Here is a 26,479-nt window from a genome sequence, read left to right on the forward strand (position 1 = left end):
AACAAGCCAGGGTTCCAGGACGAATCAACGTACTCAGAGATCAATTGGTATACGAGTTAGCAACATTGCTGGTGTCAATAGCGGAGATACTGCCCGATATGTCAATCCAGAGATCATCTGAAAGTGCTGGGCCAGTGGTGGCGGGATCTGGGCTTGCGTCGTAGACACCGTCGCTGTATCTCTCAGAAACGTGAGCGTCGTAGCGGTTCAGAAAATAGATCATCCAACGATCCATATCGAAATTGTCCTGGGTGCTATTCATCTGGCAGGCACGATGGAAGGCTCGTAGTCGTGCCATTGACAACTCAACAAGAGACCAATACTTCCGGAACTGGAGAAGCATGATGAAGTTCTGTTCCAATAGCTTCTTTGCTCTCGTGATGCTGTCATTATCCATGTCAAACATCAGTGTGTAGAGTAGAACCGAGGATGCAACAACCAAGAGATGTCCGTTGACAGGCGACCAGATACATTCCATCCCAGGTCTCGAGTTGGTGTCCCACATCACTTCGCTTAATGCTGTAGCATGAGATTTGCATCGGGCGGCGTACATTGCGATTTCGTGATCAGTGCCTCCTCCCGGCAACCCAGGTTTCTTGTTTAAGAACTGGTAGTAGAGCATCTGCGCCTGGTGATGGTAGTTTAGTTGTTGCACCGTAAATTCACGACCCAGGCCAAGGTTGAAGAATCGCTCTCGGTTTGCCGGTGTGTGCTGGAGGTGATCTGGAAGAGTCTTGAACCAATCATCCAGCTGTTCCGAAACTGCTCGAACTCGAGGTCTTATCTCCGCATCACTCGCCAAGTTCTGAACAATCTCATCGTTCAGTCGCATCACGAGGTCGTGAACCTCTGACAGCGTGAGCATAGAGCTCCAGAGGCCACAGTCTCGGAGCCCGAGCGCCTCGATCTTTGCCTCTAGGTACTGCTCTGGCGGGTCGGTCATTCGCATGTTTGTGTAAACTGTCTCCTCTAGCGGTCGTTTGTATGCCGGGCTGGCGTGGAGCTGCTTTGGTAGAAGGAGCCGTGCTGCGTACCAGTTCTCCACCATCCACATTTCCCAGAAGACTACATAGAATGATGAATAAAGAGCTCTATCCGCACAGGGCGGTACATACCTCTAATTTCCACTTCACGCTGGATTGGATCTGAGCTCAAGTTCATGGGTAGGCGCAGCATCTGTATCATACAGATAGCTTGGGAAGCTAGTAGTGCCTCTTGGGAGGGGTCCCCTTCGGTGAACGCCACGAAGGAGAGTAGGATACTTCCTTGTAGAGAAGATAGATTGATCAGCTCCGAGCGAGCGTTGAAAGCTTGTACCGCTGTTTTGAGCCAGTGCTGAGCGCGTTGCCAAGGATGCACACTATCGAAGTAAGAGTTGGAAGAGAAACTGGATTGCGGGTTAGTCAAGTAGACTTAGAATGCCGGAGTAAGGACATCTACCCACCGAGCAACCATCGCTATCATGCCAAGCACAAGGAAGTCAGCAACCTGTCCTGCGCGCTGTGCTGCGGTAAAGCTATTGCGATGGAATAGAATCAGCTGTTTCTCCTCGATAAAATCGAAGTAGAGGTCGACCAGCTCGTTACACACAGACTCCGGCGGGAATCTAGGGTCCGAATGTGGTGAGCGGGGAGGTACTTCGGGAGCAGCTAGGTGAGTTCTCGTCGTGCGCTCTGCCCTTAGTGGAGGTAATGGCAGGCGGCCTAATGGTGTTGAGCTGCCGCTATCGGAGTTGTTCCGGGGTTGCTGGAGGTCGCACTTCCAGCTCTTTCTGCTACAGGAAGTGCAAGGACCTCCCAACTGGGGAACTATGCATCGCTTTTTCCGGGTGCTGGAGGGATGGAGGTAAAGTCAGCCATTTCAGGTAACAAGTGAGGCATTGACCTACCGGCACTCCGTGCAGGAGGATGTCGGCCGCATCTTAAGGATTCCATCAGTGTCAGGTAGAGACCGCCGGCGCAGCACTTGATTGAAGAAGAGGATGATATTATGTGACGGCCCAAAGCAGGTAATGACGCTCGGCGGGAAATGATGAGTTGCAAGTTGATGATCGTGAAGGTTGGAGGAAAGAGGAGGCAGCTACGCCGACACGTGACTCCTCATGCGCTAGCCACCTTTCAGGTCTCCGCCTGAGGCAGCTAATTATCTCCTGAAGTCGGTCTCTTGCTGCATCCAGCTTTCCCAACACATGGCGATGACTCTTTAGAACCACCGGAGGGATTTACCCAGTGGTCAATCACAGAAGCTTCATGATTTCCAGCAGTGTTCAATTTTTTCCTCGTTACTACGCGAAACCGCTATCGCTATGTTGGCGTCAACAAACTGATTCCGCTCATGAGATCCAAAGCGTCATGGCGGTTGACCAAACAGAGCTTCTGTAATGAATGTTCACTGATATCCTTCTCGATACTTGAGCATCCTAGCCTTTTCGCTAAGGACTAGACCAATTTCTCCCTCACAAACTGCAGAGCTGCTCCGCCGTACACACCCCCATACCCATTATGCGTCGCCGCATTATTGCCATTACAGCAATAGGGGTCCGGGGCATCGCAATACGACTGGACTTTAGCAGCAGACGGGCAATAGAATCCCGCTGGACGCGCGTCAAACTAAATCCATCCACATCTGTCAGCCAGCAGATTTGACACTCATATCGTGGGACAACATACCCCTCCCGCAGCACAGCTCCCAACACTATAAGGCAGCCCAGCTCTGAAGAGGGGCTCGCCCATGAAGATGGCCGCCTTGACCATATTGACTGAGGACGCGGACAGTCTCACCGCGGTATTGGTGATCCCTTGGTTAGGAACTCCACCACCGCAAAGGGCTGCATCGAGGATTTCGCCCCCCTGGGATTGTTAAGCAGATGTCCCAAGGCTCTTCGGTGATGACTTGAAGACCTACCTGAGAGTACCCCACAAGGACAATCTGGGTACTCGGACACCGAGAGTTGAACGAATTAATCGTCGACGCTACAGCATCGATTCCGGCAGCCACAGAGGCAGAGTAACTGATATAACCGCAGGAGGCCTGGCCGCCGCACGCGGGGTAGTTGATTGCCTCGGATGTAGCACCGGGGTATGCATTGAGAATTGAGTTGACGACGGTGCTGGATGAACCATAACCAGGCGACACAGTGGTCTCTCGAGCTCCGAAGACGTGGATTCGTGGACAGCTCTGGCGTTCTTCCAGGTGAACAGCCCCAGCTAAGGCGAGACCTAGAGAAAATGTAATGGCGAGCAGATGCATATTGTGATCTCGAGTGCAGTTCGATATTCTGTGCTTTGGTGTTCAGGATAGTTCAGAGATCTACTAACCCTTTTATATACCGTGAAGCCATCGCATTTGATCTTAAACATCCGTTGCCCCGAACAGTCTCTAATAGTCTACATCGTGCTCTGCAGCCTTTCGGATAGCTGAGCATCCATGACTGACAACGATCGTGGTTCAATATCACCTCGGGTGAGCGGATGTCGCTCGTACCGTGTCCATCCGGGTCAAAATCTCAGGGAAACGGGAGAGTGACATTGAAGGACAAGGGTAGGCCCCTCAAGTTGCTGCTCCTCGTATGGGGAGTATATAGGCTAAATCCGCCAAGTCTGGGGTTTGGCCCTGCGGGGCCGGAGGCTCTCCGTGCCCAAATCAAGGCATGAATCGAAGATCTGATCTGTGAATAAAGCCTAAAGGTAAGGGTCTGCTCCTACTTAGGCTATGTTGAGCTCTGACTAGAGTTAAGGCGTGTCAAGTGCAATCAAAATTCTTCGAACTTGTCAAACCAGACCCCGAGTCTCTACAGCACCTACCTACGCACCGCATCCTCCACCCATGTGAACTCGCCAAGGCCATCATTGTTGGACCTGCAGACCTACGAGCACCTTACTTTCCAGATCTGAGCTACAAATAATTTTCCCGGTATCTGGGGGACCCCGCTGTGGACTGAGATGAAACACATAAAACATTTCCTGCGCTCTCCGCGAACTTGGCAGCCCTGCACCGGCGAAGACTCGATGTCATAGCATGCGCTACGTCAAAGAAGATCAATCGGAGCCGGCCGTGGGATAGATACAACGATGCAAGAAGCTATACAGCTCTAAGCGACGATTATAACGCGGTATGCCGTGCCGGCCGAAACAACACCCACCTTCGGCCTCGGATTCAAATACAGCAAGATAGCGTCGATCGCCTAAAATAGAAACCCAAACCTGTCACACCACGGTGATCGGCGCAATGCGGAGAGCACTCTCGAATCTATCGCCCGGTATAGCAGTCTCCCCATGCGGCCGAGTGACCAAGGTTCATGGTTGGGCTGGGTCATGAAGTCATACCCACCCGGTTCTGTGCGGGTAATCGGCTACATTCTCCAGACAGAGCTGATTCAAGCAGCTAATGGGGGAGGTAGCGAGCAGCTTTGCGGTTCCGGGGAACTAAGCCTTGCCACTTGAGTTCATGATGGCGAGGGTATATCTATCCACCTACCTTTTCTTCGCTTCCCATCTAACCGAGCTGACGGGTCTAGGCATCGCATATTATCAAACAAACTACGCCAGGCGTTCTATTTTATACAGTCACTCCCACGAGATACCACCTGGCATGAGCACAGCCTAAACACCCCCCTACGCCTCCACGGCGATCTTCTTAACGACCTTCCCAACAATGCCCCTGCCATCCGCCCAAACAGCGCCCGTCTACTTCGAGACCTCCTGGGCAATTCTCAGCACAATCGGCATCTTCCTAACCTTTGCCAGCGCCTCGGTAATCTGCATGACGAACAGCTGCGCACTCAACTTCGTCCCACTAGTTGTCTCGATCGCATGCGCATTCGCCAACGGTCTCGTCTACTACGCCTATTACGCGCCTGGCCATGAAGAAGAACAGCGGCTGGCCGCCAGTATTTTTGCGGATTTGTTCTGGCTGGTAAGTATCCATACCCGACCTAGTTGCCATCTCTATTCCCTCCATGATATGATGGAGCCAGTCACAGTCACATGGACAGTGAATGCTAACGCATAAACATCTTCCAGATCCAAGAACCAGGCCTCTCCTTCTACAGCTACCTAATTCTAACGCACATCCTGAACCGCCGCTGCCGCACCGTCTTCCTAAGCATCTTCTGGAGCCTGCTAACGTGCATCATCGCGCTCCGCATAACAATCGCCATCGGCCGCGCAATCCAACTCTCCGCCGACAACACCAGCAGCCAAGAGATAATCTCCCGTCTACACATCGGGTATTTCGTCTCCATTGCACTGTTGGAAAGCTGGTCGTCTTTTTTCCTGATAAAATCCATGGCGCGGGCGTACCGATCTGCGCCTAAGCTCTCGACGAGCGGAGGGAGGGGCATATTTCTATATTTGATGCGCAGCGCGGAGTTGAGGCTTGCGACGCTGTGCTGTATAGGTATTTCCAGGGCCGTTACGTACTCGTCGCAGGAGAAGAGGCAGAAGGCGACGACGGTGGCGAGTCAGGTTGATCGGTTTACGTATACACTTGAGTGTTTGTTTCCGATTATTATGCTGTATGTTCCCTTATACTATCCTGCTGTTATTGTTACGATGGGGTTGTGTGAGAGTTAGGCTAATTGGAGTTTAATAGGCTGGACATCCTGAGTGCGAAACGCTACAGACCGAGTAATCCGACGCCGATGAACACGCCAGATCTAGAGAACTCGAATTCAAATTCGAATTCGGGCTCGGGGTCGTCGTATCATGCGCAGTGGGTTAGTTGGGCGCCGTCGAAGGAGAAGGCGAGAGATGAGATTTTGGAGTAGCTTATTGTTACTGATTAACTTAGCTATATTCGTTACAAGTCATTGAAACGGGTTGTTCATTCTATAGTTGTAATTGATCTATATCGCAGAGGTTACGGAGAACCTGAATAGCACAGAGGGATAAGGTAGATCAAGCAATTGTGTCCGGCTGCGGCTTGCGCATGAACGGAAGCCTGGGCTTGGGAGGCCAGTCGCTGCTGAAGCTCTCCCAGTCGAAGGGCGCCGAGAAGTGATGCTTTCCAGAGCCAACCCACGTCTCCTCGCTCTTTGTATTCTTTCCATCACTTGGGAGGGTGACCAGAGCCCTTGAGTTCGGCGGCACCAGGAGATCTAGCGAGAACGTCTTTCCCTCATCCTTTATCGCCCAGCGACACTCCAGCCTCCCATATGGCGTCTCATACTTGACCTCCGCGGAATCAATACTTCCACCGGGAATCGGTTGAACCTTGATATCCTTCCAGCCTGGAGAAATCGGACTGACACCGGCTACAACGCCATGCAACCAGTTGATGATCGACCCAAAAGCGTAGTGGTTAAAACTCGTCATCTCGCCTGGGTTTATCGACCCGTCTGCCAACATGCTATCCCACCGCTCCCACATCGTTGTCGCGCCCATGGTTATTGGGTACATCCAAGATGGGCAGCTCTTCTCAAGCAACATGCGATAGGCAATCTGGGGATGACCACCCTTGGTGAGGGCGTGGGTGATTATAGGCGTTCCTGCAAAGCCAGTCGCTACACGGAACTTCGCAAGGCGAACTAGGTCAACGAGACGGTCTGCCGCGACCTTGACCTGGTCTTGAGTAGCATGGAGGTCGAACATAATGGCAAGCGACAGGGCAGTTTGGCTGTCCCCAACCAGGAGACCGGACCGGGCAATGTACTTGGCCTGGAACTTCTCTCTCAGCTGGACAAGGGCCTCGCTGAAACGTTTGGCATCGGCCGTCTCTCCTAGGATGTCACTGATTTGTGACATAACCGACGTGATACGAACAAGGAATGCATCAGCAACAAGGGTGCCGTTAGTCCGTGCATCACCAGGCTCTACCGGCGGCGCAGTCGGGTCAAGCCAATCGCCCAGCTGCCACACGGCCGGATCCCACAGCGCATCCGGCCCACGTTGAATGCCACGGTCGATCCATGCCAGCATACTGCTGTACTGTCGGCGAAGGATATCGACATCCCCGTATGATTGGTACAAAGACCAAGGACCCAGGATAACCACGTCGTCCCATTCAGCCTGTGGAGTTGGCGGCCACAACTCGTCGCTGATGACGTTCGGCACCACAAACGGCGGAATGCAACCATCCTTGCCGTCATTGAATTGCTCTGCAGCAACGTCCTGGAGCCATTCGCTTAGCATGCCGGCGGTGTTGTATAAGAAATTGGCAGACGGGCCAAAGATCTGGATATCGCCCGTCCAACCAAGACGTTCATCTCGTTGAGGACAATCGGTTGGAATGGACACGAAGTTCCCTCGCATACTCCACAAAGCGTTGTCGTGTAGCTTGTTGACCATCGGGTGGGAGCATGAGAACCAGCCGGTGCGGGTCATGTCAGTGTGCATAACGAGAGCAGTCAAATTCTCAACCAAAGAGCCATTGCTGTCCTCCCATCCGTCGACCTGGGCGTATCTGAATCCGTGAAACGTATACTGAGGTGACCAGTCGACGAGCTCTGTCCCAGCGGAAATGACCTCATCTGTGCACTTGGCTCTGCGCAACGGTCGGACACCTAGCTCGCCATGCTCTAGCACCTCGGCGTGTGTAAAGACCAGACTCGACCCGACTGGCTTGTTTATTGTTTTGACACGCAGCCGACCGACAAGGTTCTGCCCGAAATCGACGATCGTCTTTCCTGAAGGAGTTTGTTGGACGGAGATGGGTTTGATTTCTTCTGTAATGCGGACCGGGGGTGCATCGGGGGCAACCAATGTAGCCTTAGGGAAAGGTATCTCCTCGACAGGGGCCCATTTTGTACTCTCGCTCGACCCGTCCACTATTGTGTTCCACTCGAGGTTCTCTTCGCGGGCGTCATAAACCTCGCCATCGTAAAATTCACTCCTCACAATCGCACTCGGCTGGCAGGTCCACGATTTATCCGTCGGCAGAGAAAGAGGCTCCGAGCTGGAAGCAAACTGGACTTCCAGCTGCGCAATAGCAGCGAGCCTATCGCCGTACAGCTGTCGCCGCCCACCCTTGAACCCAAGACGCGTCGCATACCATCCCTCTGTAACCTCCATAGCGATCACATTTGCACCGCCAGGGTTCAAAAAGGGCGCAGCATCGAGTGTCTGAAAGTTTAGCCGATAGTGATAGCTGGTCCACCCCGGAGCCAAACACTGGTCGCTAACCTCCCGCCCGTTGATAAACACCCGGTAGATTCCCAAACTTGTTATGTAAAGGCGCGCTTGCTTGACATCTCCTTTTCCAGCGAGATCAAAGGACTTGCGAAATCGTACAGGTCGGAGCGGACCATTGCTGGGGCCGTCTCGAGGTTCTGCGATAGGAACAGCAGTCCAGTCGTCGCGACTAAGCAAGGAGGACTCAACGACACCCCACGCCGACCAATCAGTCGACTCCACTGCAGCCTGGCCTTCCCCGCGACCGGAAACACGGACTCGAACTTGGGCGCTCTCTCTCGATTTCAGCGGCGCGCTTGGCCACGGGACAAGAACGGACGCATCGCTAGTCACAGAGTATGTCTCTGGCTCTGCGCTCTGTGAACGGACGATCTGAATCTCGTATGCGCTCTGCTGCCAGTTTTGAGGGCCGTCCTGGGTTGCGTTGAACCGCCAAGACAGTCGTGGAGTGGCGGTTCCAACTCCAAATCCGGAGTAATGCTGCTCGAATGTTGGCGCCGATAGGGACAAATGGCCGGTCATGGTAGCGAAAATTTCGAAAATGAAATGAGCTCAGGCGCCTCTCATGCGCAAGGCGGCTTTATACCATCTGACCTCCAGGCATCGCAACGGGCGCCGCGCTCGGGTGACAACACACCGAGAGTTAGAAAGTTGGAGATTCCACCAAGCAACATTATTCGCTCTGGAAATCGATAGTTGGAGTCAAGAATCCCACAGCAGCCGATCTGATTGCCTGATCGTGAAGCCCAAGAAAGCGGAGAAATGGGGGGTTGGCGGCGTTCTGGCGGTGTTCTCACGAGATGATTGGGTGGCTGCTTGAGTCTCCGACCATCTCCGCCTGGGGTTTCTCCTCAACATTGGAGAAGGGATTTCGTGACTTCTTCATGCTGGCATGCTTCCCCATGGGGTCATCCTCTACAGCTGTTCTCTCGTATATCGAACCCGAGGGCTTGGATAAGACCAGCTAACAAGAGTTTTCCTCGGCTCATTGGTAGTCCGACGCGTCTGGTCTCAGCGGCTATAAAATCCCTGCAATTCGTCACCCTGGGACTTCATCTCCCGGAATCAGAACGCCTGCACTCTCTACCACACGATGGTGTCTCTTTACGTTATCTTGATATCCCTTGTGGTTGCCCTTGGTGGCTTCGCCTACGGAGTGGACTCGGGTGCGTAAAGATCTCTTCGGCTACGCTGTCACACTGACTCGGTTAGGAATCATCGCAACTACCCTCGGCCATGACACATTCAAGTATGCAATGCTCGGGCCAACCGGTGTGAATGCACCTTTGACAGGTATGTGATGGCGCGCTGCTTTCGAATACGAGATTGACTCAGGCAGGCGCTATCGTGTCTCTGTATAATGTTGGCCAGGCAGTGGGAACCTTCGGTGCAGGATACTCGGCAAACAAGTTCAGTAGACGCTGGACCATCTGCGGTAGTGCCGTGATTGGTATGCGTGGTTATATCTCTAAGATAACTTTCGGAAAGATACTGACTAGTGGTCTCGTTAGCAATCATTGGGCGAGTCTTGCAATGCGCCGCCGTCAATGCTGGAATGATGATCGCAGGACGATTCTTTGCAGGAGTTGGCTGCGGCATTATCCTTACCGTCGTCCCGATCTACATCGCCGAGGTCTCGCCCCCTAAGAAACGAGGCATGATCGTGGGTCTACAGGGATTCATGATGGCCATCGGATTCTTCGCCGCAAATTGGATTGGGTACGGGGGTGCGTTCGCAACCGGCGATGCTCAGTGGCGGATCCCATTGGCCATGCAGATCCCCATACCTCTGGCTTTAGCAGTTGGTTGCATCTTTGTTCCATATAGCCCGAGGTGGTGTAAGTCTTCGACACATTGCAGTTGTTACTCGAGCTAACAACGAGAAGTGGTCCAACAGGAGCGGTACGAAGAGGCCCAGGCCATCTTGCAACTCATCCACGCTCGTTCCGACGACGACGGCTACGTTCTGCGAGAGCTCAGCGAGATCAGAACACAAATCCAAGCCGAAGCCACCCAAGTTCCCAGTTTCTGGGTGGCTGCCGCCAGCCTACTCTCCCGTCGTTACCTCCGTCGCACGTTGCTTGCAAGCTTCCTGCTTGTTATGGGCCAGTTCAGTGGGTCTCAGGTCATTCAGAACTATCAGGGAACGTTCTATGCGACCGTCGGATTCACCGGGCGAACATCCCTTTTGATCAGTGGAATATACGGCATCATGGGTGTTATCGGCCAAGTGATATATCTCTTTTGTGCTGCAGACAAATGGCCCCGGACGCGCACACTCTGGGTTGGCTCTATATTCTTGGCCGCCATGATTTCAATTTGCATGGCGTTATCTGCCATTTACGGATCGGAAGACAACACGAATATGAGCGGCGCGCGGGCAGCGATTGCAATGATCTTCCTCTACTCCTGCGGGTATGCAGTTTTCTTCAACGCGACTATCTGGGTTGTGCCGTCGGAACTGTTCCCGTTCTTCCTGCGTTCGACGGGCTTGGGTCTCGCTGTGTTCTCCAAGTCGGTGGCTGCCATCGTGCTGTCCCAAATCACGCCTACCGCCATGGAAAATGTTGGGTGGAGATACTATGCTCTGTTCATTGCCACCAACCTGGCCGCCGCCTTGGTTTATTACTTCCTGCTCCCCGAGACTGGTGGTAAGACGCTAGAGGAGATCGCCGAATTGTTTGGCGACAGCGCTGTCAATACTCCATTGAAGAAGATGGATCAAGAGCACACGGAATATGCGGCACCCAATCCAGCTGCTACTGACAAGGAAGCAAACCCAGTGAATGTGGAGAAGGCAGTTTAACCCCAACGTTGTACAAAATCGGTAAGAGGTAGAAGGCCCGAGCTGCCGAAAAATGCAGGAAAGCTACTGGAAGGAAGAATGGGTCCAGTTTTGCTGTAAATAATGACGAATAGTCAAGTTGGTGTCACTTGATTGCTTTCGTAACGTTCATCTAGTAGCCAACTCAGAGCCGTATTTACTAAGGCCTCGCCTGTAATATCCTCGTCATGCAGCAGTCGCGATAGATCTTCAAAATGATTCGGCGCTTCTGCTGCCGTAGACTCGCCGCTTCCGGTTTCTGTTGTGAGGAACTCGATGCTAGGATGAGGTGCGGGCGTGGCATTACCAGACCTGGGTTTGAAACCAGGGGCAGTAGCCACTCCTGGCTCAGTCGACTGAACGGGGACCGGCTGTCTCTCTGACAAAAGGGATGAATGTTCGGTGAGAAAGCGAGCCATCCAGTTATCGAGCACGAACGGATCCGATTTCGAATCTCGGCAAGAATTCTGGAAGGTTCGTAAATGGATCGTCTAGATAATTGTCAGCAAAGTCAGTGATCCTGTAGAGAGATAGAAGATATACGTAATGTTCGACAATCGGCCAGAATGATTTTAAGGTCATCAGGAATTGAAAATTGGAGACCAGGCGCTGTCGTGTCATGGAGAGCTCACGGTATTCATCACTGAACAACAGCGTGTGGAGATGGACACACGAGCTGACCACAGCGATGTGTCCATAGATGAAGTAGTCGAGTTCGCAATTCTTGATATTCTTGGAGTATTGCAGGATCGACGAGACAACAGCCGCGCTATCCTTACATTTGACCGCTTGCTCCGGGCTGGAGTTTCTGACAGCCCGGGAGTGCAAGAAAGGAAAGAATAGCATTTGTCGGAAGTGATAATAGCCGATGTGCATTGCGAGGTAGATTTGGCCCAGCCGCTTCCCTGCGAGGAGAACAAGATTATCGAAGTTCCACGCTATCCTCGGCGGTAAATTCAGGGCCCAGGCATCGAGTGAGGCTTCGAGATCGACTGCCTGCGTGCAGTAGTCGGCAAATGATATGAGATTGCGGCTTAGTTGGCGCATCAAGCTGTTGATCCTGGCGAATATACCTAGGGTACGCGCCATCTGAGCCCACATATCACAGCGCAGGGCCTCTGGGACATGGGTCACGCTGAGCAGCTCGGCCTTGGTGGTGCGAAAGGTCTCATCATCAATCTTGGGAAGATAATCGGGGCTGTCAGCAAAAGCCGTGGGCTCCATGGCCATATCCCAGGCTGACCAATGGCTCGCCACGTGAATTGACAACCAGTTTCGCCGGTATTCCTCCTGGTATACCGCAGTTGTACTGTCATTGAGTGACAGCCGCTCCGCGTGCAATCGAGCAAGCCCAATGTAAATGTGTTTGCCGTCCACACTCCCTTCTCCGCTGTAGTAATATCCGATCAACATGTACCCTTGTACGGTCTCGAGACTCGGGGCTATTATGTAGGGCTGACTGAGGCGAACTGCTTCCATGGCGAAGGCCTTGCCGCGGTTGCAAGGAGGGATTCCATCGAAGACAGGGTTATTCGAGAATCTGCACTGCAGTGTTACCAGTGCACATGGCCGACGCGTCGGGAAGAATACCTTGCGGCTAAAGCACACATTGCGTATACGTGGATTGTGGGCGCCGTACCGTCTTCAAGGCGACTCATAAAGGTAGGCTCGTGGAAGATTGTATGGGGAATGTCATGAATAAACCGGAAGTAGATGTGGACGAGCTCGACGCATAATTCTGGAGAGGCAAGGTCACCGAGGCGACGAGTATCGGTCGCTGGGCGGACTCTTCCGCCATCGGTTACTATATCCGGGCGTGGAACGGGACTGAGGCTGCAGGGCTTGAAGATCGAACGGCATAACTCGCAGCTAGCACCATCGGCGGTCGGGATGCAGCGACGTTTTCGAGATCTGTGGTGAGGCGTCCGTTCAGCATCACTTCGCAGTCCTTGAAGTTGGACGACTTACCGGCATGTAACACAGGCGCCTGCTCTTGGCCTCCTGAAGGCATTGATTGACATGACATGAATAACAACAAAACGACATCAGGATCGATGTCCGTGGAGAGGTGATGTTGGCGAAGAAGAGAACGGGGAAGTTGTCGCTTCCCCACGCAGCTACCCCAGTAACACGCTATTCCCTATTAGGCTAGCTCCGCTCATGACGGGTTTATGCCTGAGGATGTAACCGACCCCTCCGGAATCCTACGGTGTCGCGCCTTAGCGCGACCCCGCCAGCCACCCGGCGGGTACGGCCACCCGGCCAACTTGTTCGGATGAAACTATTCAAATAATATTATCTTAACGAATTCTAAAGATATGAAGCTGTAAATACATGGATTCAAGAGCTCTAGTTCGTCGCTTTCTTACGACTTAATTATTACTTCTTTATAATAATTCCCTGTTAAATATACTTATCCGAAAGTCCGGCGATTAAACGCTTGTACTTTGCCCTTATCTTTATTTCTTCCTTTTCCTTATCGATTTTTTCGTTAATTTTCTTTATTTTTTTAATATCGCGACTCGAGATAATACTGCTAGTTTATATATATTATTTGGAAGCTGTTGCTTGCTTAGCGCGAGCCCTATTAGCCTTAGTATACTTAGTAACTTAATCCTCAAGCGCCTTAGTATATAAAGCTATCTTTACCGCGCTCTTTACTAGCTAATTTAAATAATCTATAAAGTAGCCATAATTAATACCTTATAGATATACTATCTTATCTCTTATTAATTAAAATTTTTCTGTAGTTTTTAGTATACTACCTGCTAATTTAATATAGTAACTTTATATTATAAAGGGTATCGCGGGCGCGGGCGGAGCAGGTAATATATCTAGAATAACTAAAGACTTAAAGGGATATATGCCTGTTAGCTTAAAGCTATGCTATATAATTATTTTCTTAAGAGTTTTAATATAAATTTCCCCTAGGGTATAGAGAAATTTAACTTTTGTAAACTTTAAGTAGCTAGAGTATATTACTACCGTAATTATAGTTAAATAGTACTACTTATAGGCGGAAAATACACTAATATCAAGCGGCTATAAGAAATAACTTATATATAAAGGTAAGAAGAATATAATAATCTTATGCTGCTCGCAGAACTATATAAATTTAAATATTATATAAGATCCGTAGCTGTCGCAGATAAAGAGGCTTTTTATATTATATTATTACTAGTACGTACTATGCTAGAAGTTCTATATTTATATAAAAGCTAGTGTATCTGTTATATAACTATTATTAGAGTATCTTATATAATACTCTCTATTAATAGTGCCGACTTTAAACTATCCCAAGAAAATATAGCGAGATCTTATAATAATAATTGGCGGAGCATACTATCTAGCTGTATTTATGGCCTTAATAATACTAATATATTTATAGTTAGTAGAGAGGCTAATATAAGGTTTCTTAGAATCTATATCGCGAGTAATTATTTATTAATCCCTGGTGACACTAATTTAAAAGCTAGTTTCGTCGAAATTCTATATATCTTTAGGGGGGAAGCCCTAAATAGCTTAGTATAGCTTGTTAAACTATGCCTTAATTTCCTTACAATTCTTTACCTGCTTCTGATCAAGTTTTATAGCTCTACTATAGTATTTTTTATACTAAGGGTGCCTTTCGAGCCACTAATTAAACTATTTTAGGCTAACTATTAAGGGATTACTAGTTCCTGTATAGGCCTTTTTAAGAATTAAATTAACAGCGTCCTTAGCTATTTAGGGTGTTGCCTTTATTAAATTCTATTCTAGAAAGTCTAAATAACAGTAAAATGCTTTATCCTAGCTTGGGGATAGCTTTAAGTTCGTGGGATCTTGATCTTTTAAGGAACCGCGCCTTTTCTATCGCGTATTAAGCGTCCGCGGCTTTATATCGAATATAGTAGTAGTTTGGGTGATATTTAGCTTTTCTTAGGTATTTAACGCGCGAATCACCTTCTAGATTTAATCCTCGTATTCCTTGTTAAATTTGGGCATATTATTATTAAGATATCGCGTGTTGAAGTTGAGGCGTTGATTCTACAAAAATTTTGGCCGGGTGGCTGTACCCGCCGGGTGGCTGGCGGGGTCGCGCTAAGGCGCGACACCGTAGGATTCCGGAGGGGTCGGTTAATAATTGTACAGCTCAGTACATTTATCGATTTCGTTCCGCTGTTAACAAAACCAAGTGAGACCAAGCTCCCGTGGTTCGTGTATATCCTGCCTACTTTTCGCACCATTATATATATCCGGTGAAGTAGGTTGCTTGGGGATAACAAGAACGAGCCCTGCATTCGTGCGTGAGTTTAGTCCAACTCCAGTGGACTGCTGGCACCCTAATAATAATATCGTCTTGCCACACGAGTCCCACCTGGACTATTTGCAACACGAGGGGACGAAAATAGACTGGCCTGTCAACTGAAATGCTGCGGGGAACCGATCGTCGCAACTCTTGCCAAGCTCATCAACCTATTGTTCTCGAGCACATCAATCAACTGAACTATTTGTCTTGGCGTTTAAAGTATTCAGCTGTAACTCTAGCCGATGAAGCCCATGAGGATGCGACTGCAATGGTTTCTGTGACTGTTGCGACATTGAGCTGGAGTGATCACACATGAAACGAAGCCGGGCCAGCACAATGATACACGGAGTACTCAACAATCGGCGCAAGAGCACTCTCTTGAGAGCCAGATCTCACGAGTCTGTTTCGATACCACATCCTCGCCGGATCCGGACTCCCACAAAGCATGGACAAGTGTTGGTACAATCTGTGCGACGATAGCTTATGGTTGCACCCCTTCAATGATCTAGCATGGACAGTGCAGATAACAGCTCGAGGAGAGTCTAGAACATTGATGGTCGGCCTCTGAGCCTGCCGAGATTGGAAGATGTTCCAGGTCCAGGGCTGTTATTGCAAGGAGCCATTCAAAGACCTACAGACCATGATATCGTGGCATATAAGGGTTTGACTTGACCCTCGCACTTGCAAAACCTGGCTCAACACGAAGTACCAACAAACGCGACCACAATGCGCTTTCATACCCTGTTTCTTCTTTCCTGGATGGGAGCCACAGCTCTGGCAGCTGCCATCTCGAGAGAGAAGAGTGAGTACACACTTCAAATAGCCGTCGACGAGAGCGCCAGAATGGTTCCTGACGCAGAGGCCTACCTTGAACAACCCGAAGATTATCAACTAGTATTTGATCTTGACCTCTCGGTGCTCTCGACTAACAAACGTAGGCTATCAATGTCTATGTCAACATCGCCCGTGCCAACATAGCTGCGGAGCTTCAAGGTAGATAGTTAAGGGAGGAGGTAAGGATTCACAAATTATACACAGCGCCCCTCTCGCATGGATTAACTCTATTAGGAGTTTGACCAGTCGGACTGCAAGACCCTAGTGCCGCTCTATACCCAGGTATGACAATCATACCTCCCGAGGAGACCTCTCCCGGTCTCTCAAGCGTAACAACCTCACACCTGCAGCAAAGCTTGTTAATAAACGTTGCTTTTGGCCTTAGTTATCAAAAAATTTCATCGCTGCCGCCCCGCTCCTGACCACTGTGCTTGGGAGCCCTGAGCTCTCGACGGTTCCTGACTTGCGCAGAAACATCCGAAGTGCAGCTGCCGATTCTCGCAATTCTTTCGACCCGGAATATGACACGGTTCTGAAGCCGCTGTATGACCAGCTACACAAGCAGAGGTGCTCTGGCTCAGCGCGAGAGATTGAGGAGGCGGCTGGTAGGGCGTATCATACTCTTGCTGCGGCCCTTATTGGCCATTAGATGGGCGTGTGCCTGATATTTATGTGATACCAACCTCTGAGTCCGTCAGCTGCAGTTGGTACGAGCGTTTGAAATCTGTGGTGGAATAAACTTGGGTGTATGACGCACGCAGGTATGACGCACGCAGAGTAGTAAATCAATGGAAATAAATAGCAGTTTGGAAACAGTCTGCTCCAGCACCTTTTTGATCATCAAAAAACAGGTGACCCACGGCCAAGAAAAATTTCAATTGGCAAATATCTCTTTTAAAAGCTCAAAAGGCACAGAAAATCAAAGAAATAGAGAGCAAGAACTATTTAGATTTGGCTCTTAGATCCATTGTGGTTTGCCCCCAAGGGTAAAAGTCGTCGCTGTACACTCGGATCTTCCGAATGAGGTTGCGCTTTACAGGCTCTCTATAGGCATATAACTGTCTACACTCGAATCAATAAATCAATCGATGCGTATGAAGAAGGGCTTAATACTCACGGTTCACCATTGGTACCGCGACGAACGGTATAAACTTCATGTGAAAATTCCTGGTCTAGGCTGCCATCATGATCTTGTATTCCCAGATCGACGACAATGTGAATCTTTGCATTGGGTCTTGGGAAGTCACTCGGTGGTTGAAGGTGGACAAAGTAGCGAGTTCTGTCTGATGCTGCCCCGCAGGGGAATTTCGTGAAATAAAAGTCGACGAACTCTTCAGGTTTGTCGTATTCTGGGACACGGAGAACTATGCGCTTTGCTGCGCTCATTTTGGCATCACCAAGAGGCAGTTGCAGGAGGCTTAAGGGATGAGAGGTGATGTTTGAAGTTACCTCCATACGAAAGATGGCTGGCTCTGATCACCCGTCAGGAGAGGCACTGACAGCTCTAGCACCTAGTTATTTTTAGTTCAAAATGCAATACATAATTGGTCCACCGTAGCTCCACTGGTTAAGGCACGGGCCTCTATGAGTCTATGTACTACAACAGTACAACCAAATTACGTACCCCACACATTTCTTTTGTTGGATATACAGCACCCATGGTGGTAGGCTTGTTACATAGAGTATCCGTATTAATTCACTTGCAAGACTTCCCTGCTGCCCTGTTCTCACCAGCTTGTCATCTCAGAAAGAGGGACATGCAAATACGCTGCGGAATGATGCAGGAAATCAAAACAAGACCAACAATCGACCTCACGTGGTATCGAGTTGCTCTTTTGCCTTCCTGGTTATCAACAAGAGCCTGGAGTATCCCCTGCAGCAGTTATCCGGTCCCCATTTTATCCATTAACTTCTCAAACAGGAGGAATACGAGTAAGAGGAGTGATGAATCCAAGTCTATATTGCTTCTATATACCACCAACGTACCAGAACCCTAATAACGCGAGATATCCCTCCCAAACACCCTATTCAAGAACCACCGAAACGCAACCCTAAATTTGTTCCGCCAACTAATCGTCATAGTCAGGTACGCCGAACTCCATACAAACCACGCCATCCTCCCCGTCAGCTTCTGCGGGAGATGCTTCCCATCCTCCTCCGGCAGCTGCATCAGCGCATTCGCATTTCCAATATACGCCAGCGTCCCCATATTATGGAACGAGAAATGCGGCTGCGTCTCAAAATCCCCTTTATTCAGCCTCGTCGCCAACCATTTTGCCTCCTGAGAGGTCACCTGCGCTGTCGCCGGCGGCGTCCCAGTCTCAAGGACCGCATTATCACCCAGCGCAAAGACATCCTGCAGCACCGCCGTTCCTCCCTGCTTACTCTCCAGCTGCACGCGGAGGTGCCCATCAACCAACAGCGCTCCGGTCTTAGGGGCTTTTTTATATGACCACTCCCCCTTGCCATACGACCCTTCTCCACCCTTGACAACTGCCGACTTTCCCGGAAAGACATCAACACCAGTCAACTCATTCCTCACAAGCTCATTCATCGCATTCCCCGTGACCCACACACACATCCCGACACCAACCTCGCCCTCCTCCTCCGTCGTAAGCGTCAAGCAACTCCTCGGATCCATCTCATGCGGCCCCTCCGCTCCAGGTACCCACCACCTTAGATCCTTGATATGGTGGCTCGTCCGCACATCAATGCCCTCCTTCTTCATCGTATCCATCGCATACTTCGAAAGCGACTCGTCAAACATACTCAGCACCGTCGGGGCAACATCATAAAGACTGATACGCGGAATCCCCTGTAGATCCGGATACAGGGCAATAAGATCACCAGCGATGAAATCTCTTAGCGAAGCAGAGAGTTCCGTCCCCGTTGGGCCCGCACCCACAATCGCGAAATGCAAAAGATGCTTCCGCATCATGGGGCTTGTTGTAGGTAAGACAGCGAGCTCGAAGCATTCTCGCACGCGGCGGCGGACGCGGCGCGAGTCGCCGATGCCGCGGAAGAAAATGGCGTTGTCTTTTACGCCGGGCGTTTTGAAGGTCTTGCTGATTGCGCCGACGGAGATGATGAGTTTGTCGTAGGGGACTTCAAAGGGCTCGCCGGTCTCCCACTTTTTCGTCTTCTTGGTCACGGCGGTTTTTGTTGTTTCGGCCTCTGCGTTGGTACTACTCCCACTGGGGGTAACATCATCTTCTTCATCCGTATGCGTCTCCGTAACGCCACTGCGCACAATCGTCGGCTCGCAAAGCACCACTTTGCGATCGAGATCTACTTTCCTCGCGGCTGCTTGCACGAAATCTAATTTCCGTTTTGGATCGCGCACTGGCTCGACGATGTGACTGAAATCCAGGTTCCCGCCCGCTGTATCGGTCAGCAGCGGGGTGAAGACAAAGTATGAGCGCGGAGAGATAACCAGAGGAGAGAACTTTTCCAGAGAGAGTTTCTGGGAGAGCGTGTATCCGCCCCAGCCGGAGCCGAGGATCACGACGCGTTCTTTGCCATTTGCGTTTTGGCTTTTGTGCAGGATGTCGGTTGTTACTGTTCGGACGCAAGTCCGTTGCGGGTGTAGATGGAAATGTAGAGGGGAGTGAGTCGGTAGCGTTGATGGGGAGCGTGGGAGGACTCTGAGTAGTGGCCGCATCGTAACTATCGCTCACAATTCATGCCCCTGCCTTCAATCTCATGGCACATGGCGGGTTGAAGGATCTGAAGATATACTCCGGAGTAGCCGGAGGGGCCGGACAGCGCGGTTGTCCCTGAAGGCATAATGACCTCACCGCCTCCACCGTGGCTGGAAGCGCTCTCGGTCAGTGGACAGCAGATAGCCTAGATAAACAATCAATAAATTAATTTGACAAGTTTATCTCGATCGTTATCGAACGCCTGGGGAAGAGACCATCTTGTAGGAAGGAGATGTTGGCTGAGATGGAATGCCGAACGCCTGACGCTCCAGCGCCCCCCGCTCATGAGTCAAGCGGGCGATGCTCGATTTGGCGCCATGCGGCGCATCGCATCCCTCCCATTCCCAACATCAGCCGCACCTCTGACTCAAATACAGGGCTCGTCGCAGCAGTTCTCTATACCCAACATTACCAGTATCAAATCTAGTTGACATGCGACACATAAAGCCGAGGACCTTTGCGCGAATAGCTCTACCAGGACCAAGCCGTGTGTTCAGCACCAACACCAGCACCAGCACCACCCCCTCCCCAGTGCAAATTCACCAATCCATCGAACTCCCCTCCAAGCGCACACTCTCCTTCGCCGAATACGGCTCACCTCAAGGCCACCCACTCTTATTCTTGCACGGCTTCCCAAGCTCCCGCCTCGAAGCCTCCGCGCTCCACACCACAGCACTCCAAAAGAACATCAGGCTAATCTCACCCGATCGCCCAGGGTACGGCCTTTCAACGTATCAATCGAATCGGAGTATTCCTAACTGGGTAGATGACATCCGTTCTCTTGTGGATTATCTTGAGTTATCGAAGTATGCTGTTCTAGGCGGGTCAGGCGGCGGGCCGTACGCGCTCGCCTGTGCGCGGTTCCTTGATGCAGAGCGGATGAGTGGTGTCGGTCTACTAGCGAGTGGGGGACCATGGGAGGCAGGGATGGAGCATGTTTCTTATTCTCGACGTTTATTTGCCTTTCTTGCGAGGCGGACGCCGGGCCTGCTTGGTTATGGGATTGACGGGACGGTGAATGTTCTCCGGTGGGCGATTAGCACTCAGGCTGTGACAAATCGAATCAACATGTGGCTCGAGAGTCAGGAGTCCTCTGAGAAATCCGAGCTGGATATTGATAAGCGGCGCGAGATGCTTCTGGGGATGGTATTTGAGGCCTTTCGGCAGGGCTCGGCAGCGACTGTGCAGGAGGCTGTGCTGCTGAGCGAGGATTGGGGGTTTAGATTGGAGGATGTGAGGTATCAGCCTGTGAGGATTTGGCATGGCGAAGAGGATAGGAATGCGCCGGTTGCGATGATTAGGTATATGGCCGAAAGGGTGCCAGGGGCTGTGCTGAGGGTCTATGAGGGGGAGACGCATTATACTGTTGCTCGGTATTTGGAGGAGATGCTTGATGAGTTGATTCCTGCAGCTGCTTTGAGGAGGAAAGAGGAGTTAGGTTCGGCTTAGGTGGATGCTATTGGTGTCCCCGAGTGCCTCTGTACTATTATTAAGAAATCTCACCTCAGATCCATGGTAAGATTTGCATTGCCATGGGCTATTGGATGACCTGAAAGCTCTCTCAACTCGTGAATTTCTCTCTGATCTGCCGATGGATCACATTTCCTACACATTCGCCAAACACCTTTACGTACACGCCCAACGCTTCTCAGATCACGTCTAGACTGACAGCAACCCGACAAGGACAAACAATCAACTGCAGCGTCTACCTCAACCCTCTACAAAACGCCAATCGGACACACCTCCTAACTCCCCGCAACAAACCCAACTCTGCCTTTTCAACACCCTTTTCGACTACATCACACGAACATTCGGACCCCAACCTCTCCTTACAAGACAACACAATCTCCCGATCCACATACGTCCTCCTCAACCACTCCACAAACCCCTCCACATCAGCCATCGTGCTCATCGCCCCCAGACTAACCCGGACAATACCCGTCGCTTGGCCACCAACCTCTTGGATAGGATTTGAACAGCGATGCCCCGCGTCCCAGGCAGCCCTCATATCCTCCATCCGCTCCCAACCAAGGTATGCCATGCCGCCGGGGTTACAGACACTGCCGCTGCGGAGGAATATTCCCTGTGCATCTGCCTCGCGCTCAACGTCGGCATAGCCGTGGATGTTCCCAAATGGATCGAGGATGGAGAGGGCAATGGTCGGGCCTTGGAGAGAAGGATTGCCGAAGCCGTTCTGGGACGAACCGGTGTAGATCCGGCAGAGAGGAAACTGGTTCGAGTGCTGGAGGGATATCAACTGCCGATACAGATATGACACCAAGAACGCACAGTGTGAAGCTACGTCGTTCATGTTGCCGAAGAGTCGAGTGTGGGCTTTGATGGCGTGCGGTATAGCCATGATGGAATGGAAGTTCACGGTGCCGTCTTCGAGGACATCGTGCAGCGATTGTGTCTTGAGTGCGTGCCATGATGGTTCTCGAGGTGATGGTGAGTTGATTACCATGTCGACGGTTCCGCCTCCGAAGTATCGTCTTCGCCACAGCACGCTGGCCGCGGCTTTGCGTACGATCAAGCAGCCGACATCAGGATACCCGAAGATCTTATACAGTGATACGGCGGTGAAGTCAGGGGCAGAGTCTGCGTTGGAGAGGTCGAGGAACGAGGTAGAGGCAATGGCGGCGGCGTCCCATAGGATATACGTGTTTGGTCGGTTTCTGCGAACCCTCTCAGGCCTGAAAAGTTAGTACGCTCAATTATAGGGAGGAGACACCTACCACGACCGTGGTAACCGCCTTCCTGTCATGTTACTCTGACCTGGATAGCCAAACAGAGTCACGTTTCTTCGGGAGCATTGGCTTGGTCTTCCATCAACCCAGTTTTCGACGGCTTTATCTCCCAACAAGCACATGCTTCCAGCGGCAGCTAACTCTCTAAGCCCAACCAGGCTCGTGTGAGAGTCTTGGTGATATACGTAATCGAAACCCCGTTTCTTTCCGAGGGAGCCCTGTGACTTGGCATACTGTGACATGCACTCTCCCACGAGCTTGATCGAGGCTGTAGCGTTGGCAGTAAAGATAAGCTCAAAGTCCTCAGGGTCGGCACCAAAGAAACGAAGCAGCTGTATCCGAATGGCATCCACTTGGGCCCCACAGATCCGAGATGGAGTGTTGTCAGAATGAGGATTCCCATAGAGCGTACCTTGCAGGTCAGCAGCATAGGACTCGATCAGAGTGCGGGCGTATACAGCAGACCCCGCATGATCAAGGTAAATGACATCCTCCAGAGTAGGATATTCAGTCTTGCGGACCGCCTCTACTCTCTCATTGTATGTTGGAGTCAACACGCTCTTTCCCGTATAATCGGTCATGGTGGGTATGGTAGACATGTTTGCCTGAGTAGCCACAAGGACCGTCACCGTTTAATACATCTCATTTCGGGACTCGACATCCAGCCTCAAATCCCGGCATCTACCCCCTGCACGTATTCGCACTCCTGTTGGCATGTCGGCTGATGCTGCATTTTCAAGCAATCCGGTGTGCGCCGGTCAGCGCCAGCCTCGATCTCTCGACTTGAGTGGCCGGTTGGCGAGAGAACCGAGCGAATCAGTATGCTCAAGCGTATCCTTGACTGGTTATTTCCGAAGACTGCAGACACCATAGGCTAGTTATGCTCCCACCCAGTCGACATTCGAACTGGTCGATAGCCGTTACATGCAAGCTGGACCTAACCAGGATCTGCACCAATACCCGTCTCTCAGCCTCCAACAGGTTGGTTGAGAACTGAGGTCATTTCATCGAACCAATCCCTACACTGCGTGTGCTACTACTAACTGTGGCACCCTATCTTGCACGGTGCCGTACGCCGCTCCTCGCAGTCTGTCGGAATTAAACAAGGGGCAGTGTCACCCACCTGCTGCTCTTGCGATGGCTGAGACTCGCCGTTGACCCTGGTATCCTAGTCGGAAAAACGGGCTTCCCAAAGGAATGGAATCCTGCCATCCTTGTGCGCACTGACGTGGCGAAGCAGGGCTATTCAACCCCGTCCTGTTGTTCACGGTTCATCGAAGCGAGCACGATCGGCGCCGCGCGATTGGTGTCAACCATGCAGATGATGGCTCTGCAGAAGGAGGCGGCGCGTAGGTTCTGGCTTATGTTGGCCACCGCTGTTGGATGTGACGATAAACAACAACGTTCAAGGTAGCCTGATTCGCCTACTTCACCTGCTGCATCTACAGTGCATGACGGCTGGAAGGGACAAGTGACGAGTGACGGTTGGTGAGCACCCTGAACAAGTGCCGAAGCAGGCGAAGATGGAATCTCTGTACAGCAGCAGGATGCATAAGCAGGTGCCTGGCAGGAGATGCCGTTCGGTCCGGCGTGCGTCAGACTGCAGGAGGCGCCTTAGATAGCCATTTGAGACATCATCGGGTCATCTCTGGCCTTGTCAAAGTCGTACATGGCACATTATTCAGCTCTTGCTTACGCATACGTATACGGCATGACCGAGGCAGTTCAAGAAGAAGTGGTGAATGTAGGGGCATTGGTCGTAGAGGGGCAGACAGGAATGGCGAGCGTGCGGGGTACTGCAGGGTTCACACGAGCCATCAGTGCACCGACCTACATAGCGTCAATCTCACTGGTACATCGCTGTTCGTCAAGTTTAGCTGAAGGATCGGATTACTCACTGCCACCGTCTGCCACGATGTTACGCAGGACTCGAAGCAGGACTCGAGATCGAGTCAGCTTACCAGTGTCGCGAGGCGAACCGTCCGGTTGGGTCTGGGATCACGACCGGTATGACCCGCATAATGTGAAATTGAAGAAATGCAATCTCGAGAGATACAACGGTTCGTGCCACGTTCGTTGCAATCATTCAAGCGCATGCGGAGCCAGCAAGCCACCTTGGCTCGGGCCGCCTTCCGATCAGCAAGCAAACAGCCATGGATGATGGAGACCATTATTCCTACTAAAGCTGCGTTTGTAATCGATGCTGTCGACAGCAAGAGCTGCGAAGGAACCTCAAGTCGCACTACTTTGTTTCGGACTGAGTCTGCGTTGCACGACCGTCGATAACTACCGACACTATATAACACCGGCTTCGGGGCTGAGTATCCTCATGGTCATCTATCCTCAAGAGAAACAGAGCCTGCGGACCAGAATGGCATCCTAGTCATTCGGTATCCTGCCATGTCCGTATACTACCTATCTGCAGACCTGCTGTAAATCTTCTATGTGATTTGTTAGACTTTCTGCACAAGCTGGGCAGTCACACTGACATCCTCACGATCGCATTAGCCGGAGAGTAGCTACTCGGCTAAACGTCGCTAATCCGTCGCTTTGCAGCATCTCAAGTCCCGTTCTCTGACAATTCATTCACCTTTGCAAGACCTACCTCCCCATTCCGCCGTCCAAGGATAACCATGTTTAGGTTGTTAAATCTGATGCAACAGCTTCCAAACGAGCGGCACATTGTCGTAGGACATTTCCACATTCAAGGATCAATGTTTCGGTTAGCCTACACGAGGACAGGATCTATTCTTCCCTGCCCTTCTTCCTGAACCACCAAGTCGAGTTCCAAATTTGCACGGCTAGCCCTCGCCTCCGCGAGCCGCCTGTTTGCCCGCGCAATCGCCTCGTCTTTCGCCTCCGCCGCCCAGTCCCTTGCATTCCGATATGCAGCCGCGCCGGCGCAGAACGTCTCGATGTCATTCGCGACCGAGAATGAGCGGAGCGGGGTCATGATGTAAGTCGGTCGGCCTTGACATCCCTGTTGATCCACAGCGGCCGGTTTCGTTGAATGCGAGGAATTAAGAGTCAGTTGACCATGAAGATATGTCGCGGTGACTGCGTAGGCGTCGTTACACACCTCGGACACCGAGGTAGGGGGCTGCCGCTGCTGCTGCTGATTGTCTTTCTGGTCATGCGCGGGTTGGTAAGAATGCAAAACATCCATTGCTCGAGCTCCCAGCGCGCCGTAGTAGCAGGCCTGTCGGTTTGCAACGGCGGACGATCCAGCTGGCCCTTTAAATTCGACGAAGAAGTTGGGTGCTACTGGGAGACTGCTGTCTGTGAAGGGCACAATCTGTTTGTTGAGCTGGTTGCGAATCTCGCCATCCAGTTGCTCTGGTCGTGCGCCGTAGGTGATGTCCGGCTTTGCTTGGGAGATTGTTCCGTCCGTTAGCGGGGCGAGATTTGTGAAGCGGGTGTCGCGACTGGCGTATTGTTGCAGGGAGTTAGTAGTCGGGTTACCCTCAATATAGGGAAATGCGGAGGCTGTAATATCTGCTTCCTTTGTAGCGGCCCAGTGTGCATCTGTGAACTGACCATATGCGGTTTTGGGGAAGGTTGTTGGGTCGAGGGAGCGTCGGGGCGCTTCTAGCCGTCTTCTGATGGTGCTGAGATTGTCGGCTTTGTCATTGCCATTGCCGCCGCTGTTGCGGTCCCGGATTTGGCGCCGGGGCAGGTAGACCTGGTGGTCGCTTAGGTTTTGCTCGAAGTTTTGGCTGTAAGGAGTTGCTGTCGTCGAGGAGTCATTGGCCGATGCGGACGGTGACGGTAACGTCGAGGTGGTCTCTCTGCCGGCCTGTTTACCATTCTTGACCCTTGACCTGCGGGTGGGCGATGCTGCAGCCTGTGGCGCTCTATGTCTGCTGCTTGAAATATTCCTGGGCGGTGGATACTACTCAGAAGTTAGGCTTTTCTCCTTCAAGATTGATGGATGGGCAACGAACGCCCCGAAGGTC

At 51.4% G+C, this 26,479-nt stretch overlaps 11 protein-coding genes across 11 annotated transcripts; 4 read left to right on the forward strand and 7 right to left on the reverse strand.

The window, feature by feature from the left end:
* Nucleotides 1-40: 40 nt before the first annotated feature.
* On the reverse strand, nucleotides 41-3,249 carry BJY04DRAFT_225110 (putative acetyl xylan esterase (Axe1); the record flags this gene model as incomplete). The annotated part of the gene is made up of 6 exons (XM_073718139.1): nucleotides 41-1,065; nucleotides 1,116-1,387; nucleotides 1,445-1,606; nucleotides 2,464-2,609; nucleotides 2,670-2,849; nucleotides 2,905-3,249. The coding sequence occupies 6 exons, from the start codon at nucleotides 3,247-3,249 to the stop codon at nucleotides 41-43; spliced, it is 2,130 nt and encodes a 709-aa protein (XP_073564169.1).
* A 1,299-nt stretch (nucleotides 3,250-4,548) lies between these two features.
* Nucleotides 4,549-5,832, forward strand: BJY04DRAFT_17572 (uncharacterized protein). The gene is made up of 3 exons (XM_073709378.1): nucleotides 4,549-4,914; nucleotides 5,022-5,515; nucleotides 5,593-5,832. Exons 1-3 carry the CDS (start codon nucleotides 4,654-4,656, stop codon nucleotides 5,765-5,767), a joined length of 930 nt encoding a protein of 309 aa, XP_073564170.1. The 5' UTR covers nucleotides 4,549-4,653; the 3' UTR covers nucleotides 5,768-5,832.
* On the reverse strand, nucleotides 5,816-8,349 carry BJY04DRAFT_204012 (uncharacterized protein). The gene has a single exon (XM_073713430.1). It carries the CDS (start codon nucleotides 8,007-8,009, stop codon nucleotides 5,898-5,900), a length of 2,112 nt encoding a protein of 703 aa, XP_073564171.1. The 5' UTR covers nucleotides 8,010-8,349; the 3' UTR covers nucleotides 5,816-5,897.
* Nucleotides 8,350-8,987: 638 nt separating this feature from the next.
* BJY04DRAFT_17579 (sugar porter family MFS transporter) lies at nucleotides 8,988-10,992 on the forward strand. The gene is made up of 5 exons (XM_073709389.1): nucleotides 8,988-9,295; nucleotides 9,342-9,422; nucleotides 9,469-9,579; nucleotides 9,641-9,967; nucleotides 10,016-10,992. Exons 1-5 carry the CDS (start codon nucleotides 9,223-9,225, stop codon nucleotides 10,933-10,935), a joined length of 1,512 nt encoding a protein of 503 aa, XP_073564172.1. The 5' UTR covers nucleotides 8,988-9,222; the 3' UTR covers nucleotides 10,936-10,992.
* A 56-nt stretch (nucleotides 10,993-11,048) lies between these two features.
* BJY04DRAFT_212139 (uncharacterized protein) lies at nucleotides 11,049-12,974 on the reverse strand (the record flags this gene model as incomplete). The annotated part of the gene is made up of 4 exons (XM_073714503.1): nucleotides 11,049-11,444; nucleotides 11,497-12,493; nucleotides 12,562-12,864; nucleotides 12,922-12,974. 4 exons carry the CDS (start codon nucleotides 12,972-12,974, stop codon nucleotides 11,049-11,051), a joined length of 1,749 nt encoding a protein of 582 aa, XP_073564173.1.
* A 2,993-nt stretch (nucleotides 12,975-15,967) lies between these two features.
* Nucleotides 15,968-16,724, forward strand: BJY04DRAFT_225115 (uncharacterized protein; the record flags this gene model as incomplete). Its single annotated transcript, XM_073718140.1, has 4 exons — nucleotides 15,968-16,135; nucleotides 16,180-16,234; nucleotides 16,322-16,404; nucleotides 16,461-16,724. 4 exons carry the CDS (start codon nucleotides 15,968-15,970, stop codon nucleotides 16,722-16,724), a joined length of 570 nt encoding a protein of 189 aa, XP_073564174.1.
* A 395-nt stretch (nucleotides 16,725-17,119) lies between these two features.
* BJY04DRAFT_204019 (uncharacterized protein) lies at nucleotides 17,120-17,546 on the reverse strand. Its single transcript, XM_073713431.1, has one exon. It carries the CDS (start codon nucleotides 17,528-17,530, stop codon nucleotides 17,189-17,191), a length of 342 nt encoding a protein of 113 aa, XP_073564175.1. The 5' UTR covers nucleotides 17,531-17,546; the 3' UTR covers nucleotides 17,120-17,188.
* A 472-nt stretch (nucleotides 17,547-18,018) lies between these two features.
* On the reverse strand, nucleotides 18,019-19,967 carry BJY04DRAFT_204020 (putative pyridine nucleotide-disulfide oxidoreductase). The gene has a single exon (XM_073713432.1). It carries the CDS (start codon nucleotides 19,734-19,736, stop codon nucleotides 18,069-18,071), a length of 1,668 nt encoding a protein of 555 aa, XP_073564176.1. The 5' UTR covers nucleotides 19,737-19,967; the 3' UTR covers nucleotides 18,019-18,068.
* BJY04DRAFT_204021 (alpha/beta fold hydrolase) lies at nucleotides 19,955-21,625 on the forward strand. The gene has a single exon (XM_073713433.1). It carries the CDS (start codon nucleotides 20,209-20,211, stop codon nucleotides 21,223-21,225), a length of 1,017 nt encoding a protein of 338 aa, XP_073564177.1. The 5' UTR covers nucleotides 19,955-20,208; the 3' UTR covers nucleotides 21,226-21,625.
* Nucleotides 21,482-23,104, reverse strand: BJY04DRAFT_212142 (pyridoxal phosphate-dependent transferase; the record flags this gene model as incomplete). Its single annotated transcript, XM_073714504.1, has 2 exons — nucleotides 21,482-22,469; nucleotides 22,512-23,104. The coding sequence occupies 2 exons, from the start codon at nucleotides 23,102-23,104 to the stop codon at nucleotides 21,482-21,484; spliced, it is 1,581 nt and encodes a 526-aa protein (XP_073564178.1).
* A 2,147-nt stretch (nucleotides 23,105-25,251) lies between these two features.
* Nucleotides 25,252-26,415, reverse strand: BJY04DRAFT_225120 (uncharacterized protein; the record flags this gene model as incomplete). The annotated part of the gene is made up of 1 exon (XM_073718141.1): nucleotides 25,252-26,415. A coding segment is annotated over one exon (1,164 nt), but the record flags the coding sequence as incomplete, so codon positions are not given.
* Nucleotides 26,416-26,479: the final 64 nt, after the last annotated feature.

Source organism: Aspergillus karnatakaensis (assembly GCF_047715665.1).
Source record: "Aspergillus karnatakaensis strain CBS 102800 unplaced genomic scaffold BJY04scaffold_115, whole genome shotgun sequence".
Taxonomy (NCBI): domain Eukaryota; kingdom Fungi; phylum Ascomycota; class Eurotiomycetes; order Eurotiales; family Aspergillaceae; genus Aspergillus; species Aspergillus karnatakaensis.

What these genes read in the sequence shown, in the direction of transcription:
- BJY04DRAFT_204021 (XM_073713433.1), top strand. Translation starts at nt 20,209, where the DNA reads ATGCGACACATAAAGCCGAGGACCTTTGCGCGAATAGCTCTACCAGGA.
- BJY04DRAFT_17579 (XM_073709389.1), top strand. Translation starts at nt 9,223, where the DNA reads ATGGTGTCTCTTTACGTTATCTTGATATCCCTTGTGGTTGCCCTTGGT. An exon ending in TGTGAATGCACCTTTGACAG is followed by an intron (nt 9,423 to 9,468) that starts GTATGTGATGGC and finishes TGACTCAGGCAG; the next exon opens with GCGCTATCGTGTCTCTGTAT. An exon ending in CTGCGGTAGTGCCGTGATTG is followed by an intron (nt 9,580 to 9,640) that starts GTATGCGTGGTT and finishes TGGTCTCGTTAG; the next exon opens with CAATCATTGGGCGAGTCTTG.
- BJY04DRAFT_204012 (XM_073713430.1), bottom strand. Translation starts at nt 8,009, where the DNA reads ATGGAGGTTACAGAGGGATGGTATGCGACGCGTCTTGGGTTCAAGGGT.
- BJY04DRAFT_204020 (XM_073713432.1), bottom strand. Translation starts at nt 19,736, where the DNA reads ATGCGGCCACTACTCAGAGTCCTCCCACGCTCCCCATCAACGCTACCG.
- BJY04DRAFT_204019 (XM_073713431.1), bottom strand. Translation starts at nt 17,530, where the DNA reads ATGGAGGTAACTTCAAACATCACCTCTCATCCCTTAAGCCTCCTGCAA.
- BJY04DRAFT_17572 (XM_073709378.1), top strand. Translation starts at nt 4,654, where the DNA reads ATGCCCCTGCCATCCGCCCAAACAGCGCCCGTCTACTTCGAGACCTCC. An exon ending in TTGCGGATTTGTTCTGGCTG is followed by an intron (nt 4,915 to 5,021) that starts GTAAGTATCCAT and finishes AACATCTTCCAG; the next exon opens with ATCCAAGAACCAGGCCTCTC. An exon ending in TTGTTTCCGATTATTATGCT is followed by an intron (nt 5,516 to 5,592) that starts GTATGTTCCCTT and finishes GGAGTTTAATAG; the next exon opens with GCTGGACATCCTGAGTGCGA.